An 18,987-nucleotide genomic window follows, 5' to 3' on the forward strand; every position below is an offset into this window, starting at 1 on the left:
GGTCTGAAGACTCGGGGTGGTTAAGGAGTTGATCGGAGTGGTGGCAGTGTACTCTGAGAAGCTTGCTCTGAAGGAAGCTGAAGGTGGGGGCCCTGAGACTGTTTCTCCATTTTGGTCACGTGAGTAATAGGGACTGATCTCCTTTCTTTGCCCCAGCTATCTAAGGGCTTGGGCCTTTTGGCCCAGCCTAAACAGAAGGGGTATTTAAGCCCTAATGAACATTTAAACTTTTGTTCTGCCTCTGTAAGTTATTTACTTCTCCTGTACTTTGCTTTCCTAAATGCTTTCATTTCTCCCAGGTTATTAGGTTCTTTTTGTTCAGTTCATTTCCACAAACATTTCTATAAACTACAATGTGCTCAGCACTGTGGTAGATGGTTTGTCTTAATCATTTTATATTTTTATTTGTTTTGGGGTCATATGAACCTAGGTCCTCCCAACTTCAGGCCTGGCTCTATTATCATACTACCTGACTACTATTCAAATTCTTAATAACTATACAAGCATAATCACTGGAAAGAATCGTCTTTATATTTTGTGAATTCTTAGAATGTAACGCAAATACATTTCTAGAGTAATTATACTTAAAAGTGTATACAGAGAGTATATAAAATACAGAGTAGCAAAAATTTCTCTGTATGACTTATAGAATACTTTTTAATGGTTACATGATGTTTTTATTCACATTTCATGTATGGTACTAACATATACCAAGTACTTTGGATAATTAATTGTAAATGTAACATTTAAATTTTAAGAGGTTACAACTTTGGCTTACAATGATGAACAACAATTATGGCCTATTTATGGCCCAGATTCTAACTCCTCCATCAAAAGTAGAGGGTTGAAATCAGGTGACTATAATATGACATTGTGTGGGTAAGGCAAGATTTTTTTCCTATTTATTGTTTGTAAATGTTTGTAAATGTCATAATACTTTTCAGCCTGGCAAGTTTCCATAATACAATGGAGTGAAACACCTTTTTTCCCCCCACCTTAAACTCTTGCAGCTATGAGTAGGGAAAAGGAAGATTATCTCCTTTCTTTAGTCCCCACCAGTTGTATCCAGGATACTTTAGGTGGAAAAAAGACATCAGCAAGCTAGTTTTCTTTTACTTACACATCTAAATAGGCTTTTGTTGGCAGAGAACATCCATTAGTAAAGTATCTTGTGGTTATACATTTTTAATAGTGGTTTTAGTTGTCATGTTTATTAAGTTTTAGGGTATTATGAAGGTTGTAGAACATAAACTGCTGATGGATTTCATTTAACAGCAACTTAATTTTTAAAAAAGAATATAACCTATTATTACAGTTTTCAAATAAATTTTTATTATCTATTTTTAAATTGTCTAAATTTCTTCTAGCATATCTTCTCATTTTCATTCCCAAAATAAGATGTCTAAATATAATACATAAAAGAAAAAGATGAAGAAGAAAAATTATCAACAAAACTAATCAAAACATAAGAAAAGTCTGAAAATTTTGTAGTGTCCCACATTGTTGCAAAGGAGTAGGAGAAAGGTGTCTTCTTATATCTTTCTGGCTATTCATTTCCTTTGTGATTCTGCAGCATTCATTTTTAGTTTTCCTGAATACACCTTCCATTTACATTGTTGTAGTCATTGTAAATATTGTTTTCTTTCCTCTACACTTTGTATCAGTTTATTTAAGTTTTTTTTTTCCATGCTATCCCATAATCATCAGATCTTACAGTACAATAATATCCCATTACTTTCTTGTACTGCAATTCAGTAGCCATTCTCCATTTAATGGACATCTACTTTCTAAAATATATTTTTTTTAAATGCTCCCTTCTGTGTAATTATAATTTTCTCCCCAGGGTCTTTCCCAGCATCCCATTTATTTATCTACATTAACATATTAACATAGGGAAGATATAAGTTTTGTGTAGCTCCTCCCTTGAGCTCTTCTCCTGGAATGTGGCTGTGGTGGTTGGGTGAGTGCTAGGCATAAGTTTATGCATGTGGTCATACTTACGTTTTGTACTTTGTTCGTTTATTTCTTCTACTTCAAGTGATTACTAATAAATCTTATAAAATATAATACTTGGAGTTATTGGATATTAATTTAAATTTTACACTTCCAATATACTAGGTTTTTTGTTTGCTTGTTTAATTTCATGGCATATTAGAGTGGAGGACCTAAGTTTGAATCCTGTCTTTGATATTTATAAACTATATGACCATGAGCAAGTTACTTAATTTCTCTTAGTCTCAGTTTACCCATCTATAAAATAAGGTGCAATATCTCACAATGCCTGCAATATATGACAAAATGGTGATTAGAATCAAATGAAATAATTTATGTAAAACATTTTTAAACATTAAGACTTTTTGTAAGTGCCAAGTATAATTTTTTAAAATTCTGATATATATTGAAAAATGCCATTGATGACATGTGAGCCTAGGTGTACCAATTATTTCCTACAGGAATAAGTTTGCCATAATCAATCATTTCTAATCTGGCATCACATTGACACTATGCTATATTAGATTAAGAGAAATTTTAAGAAATGAAAGTTAAATCATATTGCTAAAGACTTAGGAAACTAGAATTAAATTATATTTTTCTTTATTTGATGTTTTAGAACAATAATGCTGCTGAACCCTGAGGGTAGTAAGTGAGCAGGTGTGAATAGTCTTCGGTACATTATTAGTATTAACCTTCTACGATGCTGGAATTTACCTGTATCAGCATATAAAATAGGGATAATCAGGGCATTCTACTGCTGGTGTTTGAAGATACTACTTGTAAAATTTTATAGATGAAAAAAATTGAACTTTGTGAAAATAGAGCAGTATAATGTCAGTTTGGATTTTTCTTAGGAGTTTTTCCTTCTGTGTTTTGAGATGTTTTTCACTTTGTGATATGTATGTTGTGTTCCAACAAGGAATATTCTATATAAGCCATGACACCCCATTACCCACGTCACATGCAAGGGATTTGGCAGTAATACATTAGTGTCACCTATTCAGCAATAGCCAGGCATCTTGGGAGTTATGACCTCTTCCAGTGCTATGTCAGTGTTGAGAGTTTGAGGGATGCTGCCAGTAAAGTGTTCATAATATGCAAGAATAGAACCTAAGAGTCCATCTTTTTGAGTTGAAAATGAAGATACCAAATTTTTTCAATCCATGAACAGTGAGATTTCTTTATATTAGTTAGATAATATATGAGAAACCATTTGAATTTGACCACTCACTGTTATAACATATTTTAATTGACTAGATCTGGGAATCAGTGAAGTTAATGTCATCTATCTGATGACTTCTGAATTGTTACATGCTAGAGAAATTTTGCTCATCTTTAATTAAGCAAAGTAAAATTCATATCAGAAAATTCATTTTGAATGTGAATTTTGGAATTGATAAAAATGTAAATTGACCATTGCTATAAACCATTTCCCCATTTACTTACCTGCCAAACCTGAACTCAGGGTCTCTTGTTTCTTCTTCCATAGTTGATGTCACTACAAAAATTAAACAATACAGGGAATGTAGCTTACATTTTCTGTGGGAATGCTTCCACCATTTTGTTTTGCTGCTTATGATTCAAGAGAAACTGGAAACTTGAACTCAGGTCTTGGCTGTTAAGTTCTTCTACTTCAATTTGAGTACTTTCTTTCCACTCAGTCCTGTTTGTATTGCCTGGTAAGCAGAATTTCATAATATTTTGACACTCAAACATAGATAGCTACTTTTAAATGAAACAGTGAAATTTATTCTTTTGCTTTTAAATGAGAATTTTAGTCTTTTTTCCTTCTAATTGTAGTTGATGACAATTGAATGATTTTTAGTTTTTAGATGAAGTAAAAGCTTCATGTTGGGCTACTAAATTCTGAGTGAACCATTTAAAATTTTTTATTTCACCTTTTTGATTTGTGATAAATAATGTCTTTCTACCTCATATAGATTTGCAGTATAAACAGACTCAATTCATATATATTTTTAAAAATCAACTGCATCAGATACATCATTTGGATTTGACATTGGACTGGTATTAAAAACCTTATTTTGCAAAATAAAAATTAAGATCATGGCAAGAAGTGTTCCTTTTAGCTTTCTTTTTAGAGAACATTGTTAATGGGGAAGAACTTATTTCAGTTTTTTTTTCTTTCCTGATCCCCTTATCTCCACAGTTATGCATCTATAGATTGTTGGTACAGGAACAGTTTTAAGAAAATATTTTTTTCTTTTTGTATTAATTTACTTCACGTTTGGCATGCCATTTATACTAGATTAGCATATATTTTAAGTGCACTGGAAGTTAACATCAGTTCCCTAACTTTGTGTTTTTTAATAAGTATTTCAGCATGTTCATGTTTGTTAGATGTAAAATCACATGCTCCTTTAAAATGTCCATTACCTGTCTCCATTACAAAGAAATTCATCATAATTTGTTAGTGATTAAGTATTTCCTTTATACATTAAAATCAAATGAGGGAATATTTTTAAATTGCTTAGCACAATGCCTACCATATAGTAGATACTAAATAATACTAGCTATTGCTATGATTTTTATTATTAAAATTATTCCTGTTTTGACAAGTAGTTCCATTATATTTTGCAAAATGGTTTAAGATTGTGATACCCTACCTCATTCTTTTCAGAGCATATCAAGATTATCCCTGTCTCTTTCTAAATCCTATATTACTATATCCAATAGCACAGTTAGAAATATTTTATCAGATTCCTGTTCTTTTATGAGAAATTGAATATGTTAATACAAAAGTAAAAACAGTAAATTATAGAAATCTAATTTAGTATTAGGCAGTTTTATATTAGTGCAGCCAGGTGGCACAATGGATAAAGCACTGGGATTGGAATCAGGAAAACTCATCTTCATGAATTAAAATGTAGCCTCAGACATTTACTAGCTATGTGACCCTGAACAGGTCACTTAACCTCATTTGCCTCAGTTTCCTCATCCTAAGCTGAAGAAGGAAATGACAAATTGCTTCAATAAATTTGCCAAGAAAACCCCAAATGGAGAAACAAAAAGTTAAATACACCTGAAGAACAATAAAGTTTTATGTTGTAGCCATGAATGAAAAATTGGGAAGTGGTATGAATTAGTAAATAGAAGGCCAGCTTTAGAAACAGGAAGCCCAGATTCATTTCCTATTTATCACATACCTACTTTGAACCATGTTTAGACTCTTAACCCCTCAGTTTTTCAGGCAACTCTCTAGGCCTATAAATTAAATAAGAATTGTACATCTCTATAATTTTACCCTAAGAGTTTCATCTGCTGATGTAATCACAGAGCCCTACCCAATCCTACACCCTGCCAAAGAAAAGAAAAATACTGTGTTCAGCAATGTATTTGGAAATTTCATCTATTCATTTATACATACATATATTTATATGTCAATGTATCTGTTTATTAAAGAATACTAAATAAAATTGAAACTTTCTTAGGACAGTTGTCTATAGTGGAAATAATACCAGACTTAAGAGATTTGGAAGACCTGGATTCTAGTCTTGGCTTTTCCATTAATTTGCTTTCTGACTCTGGACAAATAGTTTAACTTCATTGTGCTTCAGTTTCCTTATCTGAGGGACATGAAAAGGATTACTATGAACAGGATATATGGTTTTACAGTTTGGTGGTCCTTTGGGCACTGTGGTAAAGTAGTATATTTGTGGCATACTAACAGATTTAGGTATCTAGACTGCTGCTGAATTATGTAAATTTTTAATCCTTGTAATTTACAAATTTGTATTGAAGTGCTAAGTTTACTTTCATACTATAGCAACCCCATTTATATTTAATCTTTTTTGAAAAAAAATTATATATCTTTATGACTTGTGACTTGATGGCAAACAGAGTTGTAGAATGTAGATAAGAATTTTTTTTTGTCTTTATCTTGAAAGCCCTATATTAGGAAGTCTTTCTTTAGGACAGTAGCCCAAAATGGAGTGAACTCCTTTGGCACTATGTGTTGTGACTTAGATTTCTTTATTGTACGTTATATATTCCTGTCTTCTGTTAGGATAATTTAGATAAATTTATATAGACTAATCCTTAAAATCTTACTATCAACACCAGGCTTCCAGTTTTGAAGTATATTTTCCTATCTGCTCTTACACAGATGCAAGCAGTTACCACATGCTTTGCTTTTCAGGATTCCTTTGAGCCAAGTTATGGAGTGGCTGATGACATCTGGTGGAACATACTTGAAAGTACAATCTAACTGTGTTTACATGTGTTGAATTTTAAGCCTGAACATTAATATCCAGATTTTGTTACTTAAATAACTTTTCTTCTGTAAGATACATAAGTATCTCCACTTAAATTACACATATTAACTTCTTGTGCCATTTATAGAATTTATTTGCTATATGAAGAATCAATCCTTCTGGAGAATGCTAGTGTATTTCCAATGGCTGTCTTGAGATTGAAGATATACTTTGGAGAAATTTTGCCAGAAGGCAGTTAGACCCTTCTAGGAAATATCTCTATTTATCAATCAACAACCATATGCCAGTTACTGTGTTAGGTATACAAAGGCAAAAGTGAAATAGTCTTTGCTCCAAAGGATCTTCCAGACTCCTCAAAAGAACAACATATACAATATAAGTAGATACAGAATGTATTCAAAATAAATACAGAGTAGGTCAGGAAAGACATGAACATTTGTTGGCATCTAGAAAGGCTTCTTTCAATAAAAGTAGAATTTGAGTAGAGGGTTAAAGGAAGCAAGGGATTCTGGGAGGCAGAAATAAGGAGGTAATGCATGCCAGGCAAAGCAGATAGCCAGTTCAAAGGACATAGAAAGCAGTTGGGGTACCAGTAGCATGAAGAATAGCAAACCAGGCCAGAAAACCCAGATAGGGAAATATCGCACAATGAGGCAGAACAGGTAGATAGGTATGTCTACAAGTTTATATTTGACCTTAGAAGTACAGGAAACTATTAGATTTTATTGAGCAGTGATCTGATCAGACCTGTGCTCAAAGCAAATCACTAGCAACAGGATGAAAGATACATGAAAGAGACAATTTCCAACTCATTTGCCCAATTGTGAGCTATTCTACTGTAGTATAGCTTGATTATTGCTTTTAATTTTGTATTATGAAAATTGGGGTCTAAAACTAACCATACTCTATGATAAAAACATCTTTTTTCTTTTAGAAGGGAAACCTTTTTGTCTCCTGTTTTCTTCCATTAAGTGACCCAAGTTCTGTGGACTACTATCTTGAATATTTTTGAAAATAATTTCTTAATTTAAAAAAAAGAGGAAAAAGTATAAATTTTGCAATGTCACAATGCTCTGTTGCTTATACAAAGCCAAACATATGGAAATATTTTGATGTTCTGTGTCAAATTTCTCAAAAAAATTTTAAATTTCTGCACAGAAATGTAAATTGTTAGCAAATGTTTATGGAATGGAAACCAGCAAAAGAGTTTACTGAAAGCAAATTTCTTTACATATCCAAAGAGGTTGTGAGATATTTCAGGAAAATGAGAATAAAGATTATCTAAACATTATCATTGGAGCAGTTTTCATGAGATAACGTTAATTTTGCCATCTAGCTATTCAAGATACAGTTACCATGTTGGACTTTTCATTGATCAAATTTATTTGATGGAAGATATAGATCTCTTTAGCAACTAAGGGAATAATCATATCCATGCTATCTTTAGTTTTGTTACTTAATATTAAGTAAACTCATAATATAAGAAGATAAAAGATTTTGAATTATGTTCTTTAACTTAGATGCTGGTAGTAGTCATACCAGAGACTTGGTTTGTGGAAATTTTATCAAATCTTGTTGTTCTAGAAGGAGCAGTGCTAATTATGGTAAAAGAGTGAAAGACCAAACTTGTAGAATGAGGAAGGGAAAAAATCCCACTTACTGCTAAATGAGTTATTCAACTTTAGAATATGTTAAAACAGTGAAGTTTATAAACAGGAAAATGATGATGTATCCCAGTCCTGGAAATTTTTGAGACCTTGAAAATGCCCTTGATTGAACCAACTGGCTATTTTAACAAATACTCATTTGAATGGAATTGGGGGAAGGGAATTTAGTTCTGAAATCAAAATTGCCAATTATTTCATCACTCTTTTATATAGGTCATTTTTATCATTAAGCACTTAAAGCAATATTTATGAAAGATAAAAAGGCTAGATAAAAAGAAAATGTAGAGAGCATCTATGTACTAATAATTATATTTATTTACATCCAAGAATATCCTTAGTAAAGATTTAGCCCTAAAAATGGCTACATTTTAAAATTGATCAGGATAAACTTTTAGTTTTTTTAAAACTGTATTCTTACAAATTGATATTCAAAATTTAGAATCATAATCAAAGGCACATATGCTAGTTAATGGTAGTTTTTTTTAATTAATCAGGTAAATATATAAATAAAATCATTCCAATATGAAAAAAGGGTAATAATCATAATTCAACAGTGATCATCATCTCTTGGGTATTCTAGGCACTTTACAAATTTAATACTTTGCACATTAAAACAGACTTTCCAATAATTTAATTAAAAGGCATTTGTTAAGCCCTTATTCTTCAGTAGGAACTCTGTTAAGCTCTGGGGGTACAAATTAAGGCAAAAGACAGCTTCTATCTTCAAGGGAGCTCACAGTCTAAGGTGGGGAAAAAACAAGAAAATAAATACAAATAGGTTATACATAGGCTAAGCAGGAAATGAGAAGGTACTAAAATTAAAAGGAATTGGGAAAGGCTACCTGAGGGAATAAAGGAAGTAGAGGTGAAGAAGGAAAGCATTCCAGGCATGACAGACAGCCAGGGAAATGTCCAGAGCCAATAGATTGACTGTCTTTTTCATGGATCAGCAAGAAGAGCATTGTCATTGGATTAAAAATACATAGTTTGATTCAAGGTGTAAGAAGACTAGAAAAGTTGGTTTTGGAGAGAAGTACATTATTAAGGACTTTGAATGCCAGAGCATTTTGTATTTGATTGATGCTGAAAATGATATAACCTCTAGAGTTTGAGTAAGGAAGGTATCAGAGTTTGACCAGCACTTTAAGAAAATCACTTTGGTGGCTGAATGAAAGATGGTTTGGGACATTAATTATTTATTAAAATTTATTAAATTAATTGCTGATAAATTATTATTAATGAGTGGACCATTGGTTATATAAAAGATGAGTGGTAGGTAATTTTATAGCTTTAGATTAAATTCTATTTAGATTAGTTTTGAAATTTTATCTTCATTGATGATGTTTGGGGCAGCATTTAAAAAATTATTGAAGTCCTTCAAAATTCTAGATTTTTAAAAATTTTAACACAAATAAAATATAAATATTCAGATGTTTTTATTAGTTTTCTAAAGTGCTTCAAATTTTTTATCTTATTTTGTTGGATATGTAAGCAAAATTTTACAACAATTTTGCTTTTGTTTTTTGTAGGACTGGGAAACAGAAAATCATGATTGGTATTGTTTTGAATGCCATTTGCCTGGAGAAGTGTTGATATGTGACCTGTGTTTTCGAGTTTATCATTCCAAGTGTTTATCTGATGAGTTCAGGCTTAGAGACAGCAGTAGCCACTGGCAATGTCCGGTTTGCAGGGTAAGTATACCTGAGCTTTAATGTGCTGTTCAAAAAGTAGACTTCATCGATAACTACATTAAGGTGTCCCAGATGATCTGGCTAGATTAGTGAATAAATTAATGATATGTTGTCTGTTGAAATTACGATAAATGCAATGAAAAAAATGTGGATATTTCTGAACACTGAAATTATTCTAGGGTATTGCCCAGGAAAACTTTTCATCCTAAATTATATACTGCCTTCTCTTACTGTAAATCAGTTTGCTGGTGATGTTACTGATCAAGTCCCAACCAACATTGTATCCTCTATAAGGTTAATATTAGAAATTGTCTTGTTATATGAGTTTAGAGATAAGAAGTAAAGAAGCTGTCTTGAGAAAGAATTGGAGTTTCAAACAGAACTGAGACAGTGTCAGTTTCAAGTGTAACGGTTTTTCTGTGACAGGTGGTCTCTGGCAGTTGTTAGAATTAGACTCTCTGAGGTCTTGGAGGAGGTAACATCTTTTCTCTCTCTCTGACTCTCTGTCTGTGTCTCTCTCCCTATCTCTAGATTTCTCTCCTGTCTGAGGTTAAAGGAAAGGAGAAAAAACCTGAAGGAGCTAAGTGTTTTCTTTTTCCAAACTGGGAAACACTATTGACTATCTATTGCTATTTTTATAGATTGTTTTAACTCTGAGAAGACCAAAGAAAACGCTGGTCTTTGGTTTGGACTCTGAGTCTGCTATGGCTCAAAATCCTAATTTGGTTCTTGCTGAGACTCAACCAAGCTAGCCTTTCTTATTTTTATAACTTGGAGACAAAGTTAAGAATTAGAAGGCTAATACTATTAGTTTATTTAGAATAGTAAAAAATTGGGTTAGTCAGATCAGGAAGGATCATAGTAGTCTGTGGAAACAGGAGAAGCAGTTCCTTGTGGGACCAAGGATTTTTATTTGGTGGAGTTAGAATTCCTTGGAGTTAGAAATCCTTTTTTATTTTATTTTTTATAACAAGAGTCTCTAGCATTCTTGTGCCTGGCCCTGAAGAGAAGTTCACTTATGAGCTTCACTTCACTGATATAAACTGAAGATACTTTGTAAGCACAGCAAGCAGAGTATCAAAATCAGTTTATAAACCAATAATCATTCTATTGCTTTATTATTTTTACAGGTCACCTATTATATTTGTAGTCTCTCAGATTCTCTTCTACAAGTATATGATTATGAATTTCAAAATCTTTGGCACCCAGAGGAACATTCTAAAAAGACATATTCTGAAAAGTAGAATGCTTTATCTTTTTTTATTCTTCCCTTTTTTATGAACTGTTCCATTTATTTTTGTTATATCTTGAATTAGCTTATTTTCTTTATGTTTTATCTTGAGGAAGGAAATAAGGAAGAAGCAAGTATTAAGGATTGTAGGGGAGTTTTTTTGTTTAACAGGTAAATAAAAATAAGTAATGTTCAAAATTTATTTTATTCCCCCATTCCCATTCAAATATGTCTTCTATAATGGTAGATGGATATAAGGACATATGTTAAAATTTAATATTTAAAGATATTTTTGGAGAATAAAAAGAAAGTAAAAGATGGGAAGCACAACTGATTAGTACATGAAAAAAATTCCAAAAATGTGTGTATTGTGTAATATTCATGGACCTTCCCTCTCCAGTACAGGGTGACTGGTGATGTCCTCTCATATCTCTTTCTTTGAGTCCTTTTTGATCTTTATAATTTTGTTGTGAATGCTTTTGGTTTTTGGTTTTGTTTTGTTTTTTGATTTGTGGTTCTTTACATTTACATTATTATAACTTTTTTTTTCTTGGCTCTATTTACTTTTCTCCACATCAGTTCATGAAAACTTTCTATGCTTCTCTCTATTATTAATACACTTCATTTCTTACAGCACAGTAATGTTTCATTACATTCATATACTTGAATTTGTTTAGCCATTCCCCATTAGATGGGCAGCTTTGTTTTCAGTCCTTTGTAATCATTAACAAAACTGGTATAAATATTTTGGGATATATGAGGACTTTCTTCATTAATGTATTCTTTTGTGTATAAGCTCAGTAATGGAATCTTTGATTCAAAGAGTATGGAAATTTTAGTCCCTTTATTTGCTCATATCCAAATTACTTTATAAATTGATTATACTGTACTGTTACTGTGCCAATTTGCAGGGTGTAGAGTGAAATCTTGTGATCTTTCAATAAAGATGATTTAGCTTTTATAGTGAGGAACTTCAGAAAATAAATTGCTAAATGTTTAATGCAAAAAGTACAGAAGTCTGCTTAAGAAAAATAGTAATAAAAACCTAAAATATGAATACCTGGGCTGAAAAAAGTATACTTGATAATTATTTTGAAGAGATCATTTAACCACAGTTTATTTGCATGTAAAAATTGTCCTTATAATGTTGCTAAGATCACTCAGTCAGTCAACAAGTATTTATTAAGTGTTTACTTTATGCTTCGCACTATACTAAATGCTAGGGAGACAAAAAAGGAAAATAGCCAGTCTTTGCTCTCAAGGATTTCCTCTTCTAATGTAGGAGACAGCATGCTACAAATTTATACAAACAAGATAAATACAGGACAATTTGGAGATAATCACAGAGGAAAGGTTCTAGCACCCGTCTCTGGCTTAAAGTGATTAGGTTTCTTGAAATCATAAAGGATTCTTATAGAAGGTGAGATTTTAGCTGGAATTTGAAGCAAGTTGAAAAGCAGGTTTATTAGGAATGATGACATTATAGGCATGAGGGACAGCTTTAAAAGCCAAACAGAAGATTTTTATTTCCCCTGGAGATAATAGATCATGACTGAGTTCTATTGCTTATATGGCTTGGAGGGTAGGGGTGGAGGTGTGGGAAGAAGGGATGATGACATAGTCAAAGATAAATTGAGCAGCTGAATGAAGGATATATTGAAAAAGAAAGTTGAGGCAAGGAACAAGAAAGTTATTGTAATAAACTTAATCATGAGAACCTCTGTAGGGTGGTTGCAGTATCAGAGGAGAAAAGATAACATACAAGAAATGCTACAAAATAGAAGGGCAGCTAGGTGGTGCAATGTATAGAGTTATGAGCCTGGGGTCAGGAAGTCCATAATTCAAATGTAACCTCAGACATTTTCTATCTGTGAGACCTTAATCCAGTTTGCCTCAGTTTCCTCATCTGGAAAATGAGCTGGAGAAGGAAATGAACAACCTAGTAATTTTGAACAGCAAGAACAAAAAGAAGGGACAGCTCTTAGCAACTGATTAAATATGAGGGTAGGGGAGCTTGAGAGAGAGAGTCCAGAATGATTATCTAGGTTGTGAGCCTGGGTGACTGAAAGGATGGTGGTGCCCCTACAGTAATAAGAAAGTTAAAAAGAAGGAAAAGCTTGATAGAAAAGAGAATAAATTCAATTTTAAATGGGTCGAGTTAACTACTGGATATCCAGTTAGAGATAAGCAAGAGATAGTTGAAGTTTTGAAATTAGAGGTTAGGAAAGAGGTTAGGGTTAGATAGGTATGTTTGAGAATCATCTACATAAAAGTAATAGTTGAATCTGTGAGAACTGATTAGATTGCTACACAGAGAGAGAGAATATAAGCAGGTACAAGGCAGAGCTTTAAGAGGTAACCATGGGTCGTGGGCATGACCTAGATAAAGATCTAGCAGAGGAAACTGAGGAGTGGTCAAACAAATAGGAAACCTTGAAGGAGTAGAGTCAAAGAAACTGAAGAAAAGAATCAAGGAGAAAATCAATAGTAGAGGCAAAAGCTACAGAGAGGTCGTAAAGGATAAATATTGAGAAAAGGCCATTTGATTTGACAATTAGGAAATTATTGGTAAAGTGAGGGGAAAAGGAAGTAAGTAGAGGGCTGTTATCACTTATTTTTCAATTGTGTGAATTTATTCAGTTCAAACAGCTTCATCTTGCTCATTCAACTTTGCCCAACATAATTTGCCCAACTGCTTAGGATATTTTAAAATATAATCCCAAAATACTATTGTGCTGAAAAAAATGATTAACTGGAGGAATTCCATGTGAACTGGAAAGACCTCCAGGAATTGATGCAGAGCAAAAGGAGCAGAAATACGAGAACATTAAACACAGAAACTGATATATTGTGGCACAATCAAATGTAATAGACTTTTCTACTAGCAGCAGTGCAATCATTCAGGACAGTTCTGAGGGACTTATTAGAAAGAACACCATCCACAGCCACAGAAAGAACTGTGGGAACAGAAAGGCAGGAGAAAAACATGCTTGATCACATGGTTTGATAGGTATATGATTGAGGATGTTAACTTTAATTTTATTGCAAATATGAATAACATGGAAATAGGTTTTGAACAATGATATAAGTAAAACCCAGTGGAATTGCTCATCAGCTCTGGGAGGGGTGAAGGAAGATGAGAGGGAAAGAACATGAATCATGTAATCATGTAAAAATATTCTAAATCAAATAAATAAATGAATTTTTGAAAATATAATACTAAGAATTATTTTTGTAAAATAACATAAAAATTATTTTTGGTAATAATTCACAACTCTACAAAATATCTTTTTTGGACATTCTACTTTGAAATATATATCTTTGTAGATTGCTTTTGGGCTTTTATTTTATAAACTCACTGGATTTTTATTGTTAATTAGTTTGTGAATACTGAAATGGCATTTTGTTTTAGAACAGAAGAAGCCTTGCAGCAAATATTTGGCAACCATCATATTTTATTAATGGAATGTAGTATTTAATCTTTATTAATTTTCCTAGAACTAGTCTATATACAACACTTTCTGACCCTATTTGGATTTTGGAAATGTGATTATTTATATCATGTAACATTTCAATAAAAACTTAGAGACTAAAAGATAACATAACTTTATAAATCACGATTGTATGTGCATGTATATATATGTATGTGTGTTTATATATATATATATATATATGTGTGTGTGCAAATGTGAAACACAGGTGGCATTTTGTTGTAGTCATTTTCTTTTCTCTTCCATGAATGAGAAAAATGGGCTTTTTTAAAGAAAGTTGAGAGCCATTTCCCTCCCTACTACAAAATGTCCCCTTCACCCCTCCTTTTGTAGGTGTTAGCACAATCACTGTTTTAAAGGAAACTAGGGAATTCCCAGAGGCAGAGGCAAGGAAGGTGTGCATTGATGCATTAGAATAGCTTCTATAAAGGTATGGAGAGATAATATTGAATGCCAAAATTGGGAAATACAAATAGATCAATTTGGTTCCAGTCACACCTACAAAGAGGAAATTTATGCTATGGAATTTTGTTCTTTAAGATTTCATGTTTTTAAGTGCCTTTGAATGTATTCTTCTCTTTATCTCATAATACTTCTGACTAGAAAGAGAATTATAAGGAATGAGAGAGGGTATAAGGCAGTGATGGTGAACCTAAGGCACAGGTGCCAAAGATGGCACTCAGAGCACTTTCTGTGGGCACACAGGCTGCCACCCCCCAAAAATTGGTTACTAGAAAGGCAGAGGAACTCTGGCTTAGCTGCTCTCCCCCATGTCTCAGGACATTTTTTCACATACCCCCACCCGCTGCCCAGCAGCCCAATGGGAGCCCACAGGAGATAAGGTGGAAGACTCACAGGTGGCAGAGCTAGAGGGCAGCGGTGTACTTGGGCCACTCCCCTCTCCCTCTCTATACTCACTGAGGACATTCCTCACTTCATCCACCTCTCCACCCAGCAGCCCAATGGGAGCGCTTCCTCCCTCCCCTGTGTGGGGTGAGGTGGGGGGAGCAGGATACACCTAGTATGTGCAGTCTCTAAAAGGTTTACCACCACTGGTACAACGTTTTCTTTTGTACTTAAATTAAATATATAGCTAGCACCCTTTTTCCAGCTGGAAGTCAGTTTAGAATTTGTCGTACAAAGTGGTTAAGTTTGTTTTTTTAGTGAATATAAAGATTAGAAGGATACTGAATTCTATAGCTTGAGGTCTACTTGTTTAGAAATTTTAGGCAGCAAGGTTATCACCTTTTTTCTTCTATCCTATTAATGTTATGTGTACACTTGGGTGGATGAATATTGTTTTTGTAACTTGAAGGAAATTTCAACTACCTTTTTCAGAGGTTTTTTGTTTTGTTTTGTTTTTTTTCCATTTAAATGCAGACTCAAAGCTAGGGATTTAAAGTTCTTTTTAAAATAGCTTTCCTATACCCAAATCATTTTAGAAAATTTGAGGGAATGGATTGGATCGCCCATGGTGATTTACAAGCTTTTTCTTCCTAAACTACCCTAAGGTAGATTATAGCCCAAGTGAAATTCATTCAAATATTCCTAACTTGATTATGACCATTTATCAATACTATAAGATTATAATACTGTACTCCTCAAAAATCTCAGATTCACTATGTAAATTTTATATTACTTTCATATTAGACCAAAGAGAAGTACCTTTTAAATGGAAGGAGTAACTTGAGTTACAATAAATAATAAGAATTTATCTAAGCAATTGAGCAAACAAATATTGCTATTTCCATTTTACTTTTAAGTAGGAAATATTCTATCTCAGTGTAGTATTTTATTGAATTAGCTTAATCAAGAGATAAACTATTGTAGAACAACAGACCTTATGACAGAGAGTGATGGAAAATTCTGTAGAAATTGAAACTAGAATAAACATTTTAACAAATTTAAATCTAAGCTCCATAGAATTTTTAAAGATTTTTGTTTCAGTACCTAACAAAAATGTAATGTCATATATCAGATTGCTTTCACTGCCTACTCTCCTACTTTATTATATGGTTACTGGAGCTTTACTGAGATCAAACTGCAACTTCCTTTGCAAGTCTTCCATAAAAAAAATTACTGCAGCTTCTTTTGAAGCGATCACCCAGTAATTTTTGTTCATTTCTATGCAGTCTAACTCCCCATGAGGATAGAATGTTTTAAGAAACTTGATTCTTAGGGGAAAATATACAAAAATAACAACATGGATATACATTTGTGAAATTAAAATATTTTAATTTTTATTTGTTTTCTACTCATGAACTTGCTTTACATCAGAGCATAATGATTTTTCAGTTAAGTTACTGAAAATCTTAAATGAATTTAGATCATTCAGTGTTAGCAATAGACCTCAGAGCCCTCTGCTTAATGTTCAGTATAGTGAAGCTGTAATGTAGGATCCTTGAGGATGTTATACATCAGATTAAATAGCTAGAACTGGAATCCACTTTGGATGCCATGAGGAAGAGCGCTCAAGGAGGTAACTGACTAAGCTAAGATTACACAGGTAGTAAATAGAGCCAATCACTCTACCACACTAGACTCCATATCTCTGCATCAGCAGAATGCTGAATAGACTTCAGTGAATTATCTGCCTTATTGTTTCCCAAACATCCTTTTGACCATTCTTAAAAGTTCTAATTTTCTCTCTTTTTTATCTTGGAACTGGAAATAGAAAAATGATGTTACTTAGTGTTCTCATCTTTTGGATTCTTTAATAATACCCTTTCTGGCTAAGCTCTTTTAGTGTAAAGAGTGGTGCTCAAGATTATAACACAACCAAATATTCTATTTTAAAATAAAATGAAGCAGTCTTGATTAAGTACAAAAAAAAATCACTTACTTGATACTATTTGACTTTGTTAATATAGGAATGGAGAAAGCTGCATTTTGCAGTCTTCATTGTCCAATACATAGGGTTTTCACAGTATTCAAAATAACATATTAATTTTGGAAAACCATGGAAAAACCTACAAGAAATTGTGAAAGGTGAAACAAGCAGACCCAAAAAGAACATTATTTACAATAACAGAAATATTGTTTGAAGAATGACTTGTATATCTATTTCCAAGAGAAGGAACTGATTTGAAATAAGTAAGAAATAGTTTTATATATATATATATACATATATCTTTTTGCCAAATGTTGCCAAATGATAGAGAGGGAGTTAGCCAGATATTTTAATGTAACAAATAAATTAATATTTTTAAAATAGCATGTATATCAACTAAGTAATTATATAAGGTTTTATTGCCTTTGCTTAGCATAACAGCATGACTGAGAACCACAAAGAGGTGGAAACACTAGTGATGCTAGTCTTATTTTTTAAAATTAATTCTGAGACAAAATATTGAAAACCAAATTTTTATCATTATAAAATGACCACGAAAGTGAAGGAAATTTTGTTTTAATTTTCATCAGATAATATCAAGGAAAAAAATAATTTAATGTAAAATCTATTTTAGCATATGAGAATATATTTTGACTGATTAATCATATACCTATTTTTGTCTTATTAAAATTTAATTTATACTTTTATTTTTAAAAAAGGAGAAATTAAGAGAAAAAGAATTGTAAATAGGATCATGCATCAGGGTGGTCAAAATTAAACCTAGAAAATAAAAGTTCATATTCAACCAAGTGATTATGAACTATAAGTAAAATGTGTACTTATATTTAACCCAAGTTCTCTGTACATTACAAATTATGTAATAGTATCGAGTCATAGAAAGAAGAAAACTCCTAAGTATACCTGTGGCTTTACCGAGCTTAAGCAAAGATCCTTTGGGAAAATGTCACCTTAAGGAAATCTGAAAAAAAAAAAGACCATTAATATAATTTCAGACAAGAAATCCTTTCCCAGCATTTTTCTTTTGTAAATTTTTTTGTCTTTTCAAAATGAATTCTTTGCCATAGGAAGATAGAATTTTAAAAGCAGGTCTTTTATAAGGGAAAAATAATTTTAGTAATAATTTTTAGGATACAGAGGGAATTGGCTTTTTCCATAGCCATTTGACTAGAATATAGACTCCCTGTTTAGTTTTCTCTATAAGAAATTTAAACTGGACTTTGTAGAATGAGTTATACAATTCTTCTTAATGTGTTAAATGAGGATGATATTCCAAAAAGTGAAACCAGTTTAATTCCATTGGAAAATTTGTTTCCTTTCACAATGCTGAGTCTATATATTCACTTTTACTCATATCTTCTTACTTCCAACTTGCTTAGTTTCCGGATTCAAGTCATTATCTTGAATTGTACTTAGACAAAAATATCCTTGTCTTGCATCCCTTCTTTTTAAAAAAAAAATTTTTTTTAGCAAGTACTTGAAATAAAAATTTTTAACAAATATTTTCTAAGATTGTGAGATCTAAATTATCTCCCACCTTACCTTCCTTCCCTTCTTCCTGAGATGGTAAGCATTTGATTTGGGTTATACATTTATGATCATCTATCATCATTTCTATAAGAAGATTAAAATATAATTGCAAACTCATTCAAAATCAAGTTTTCATTGGATATTTAGTTTTTCAACAGTCATGTTCCAAGATTGCATGGTATAAATTTTAACTTTTATTGGTTCTCTAAGGTGGTAAATCTCAGTTGTCACATTTAAATTGTTTATCTCTATAATGCTAACTTTGTAAGTAATTTAAATTATTTTAAAGGGATACAAATTAG

General features: G+C 32.2%; 1 protein-coding gene across 16 annotated transcripts in view; it reads left to right on the plus strand.

The window, feature by feature from the left end:
• Positions 1–18,987, plus strand: part of ZMYND11 (zinc finger MYND-type containing 11) — a 141,611-nt gene that overhangs the window by 79,549 nt on the left and 43,075 nt on the right. For 15 of the 16 annotated variants that reach the window (XR_008912376.1, XR_008912377.1, XR_008912375.1 and 12 more), the window contains one exon: positions 9,424–9,585. Coding sequence is in view for 10 of the 16 variants with exons in the window: in XM_056799986.1 (XP_056655964.1) it covers positions 9,424–9,585 (162 nt within the window). In the remaining 6 variants the exon portion in view is untranslated. Of the gene's footprint in view, positions 1–3,470; positions 3,675–9,423; positions 9,586–18,987 lie in introns of those variants that run through there. The other variant, XM_056799990.1, reaches the window with a different exon arrangement.

This window comes from Monodelphis domestica, chromosome 5, assembly GCF_027887165.1.
Source record: "Monodelphis domestica isolate mMonDom1 chromosome 5, mMonDom1.pri, whole genome shotgun sequence".
In the NCBI taxonomy this organism is placed as follows: domain Eukaryota; kingdom Metazoa; phylum Chordata; class Mammalia; order Didelphimorphia; family Didelphidae; genus Monodelphis; species Monodelphis domestica.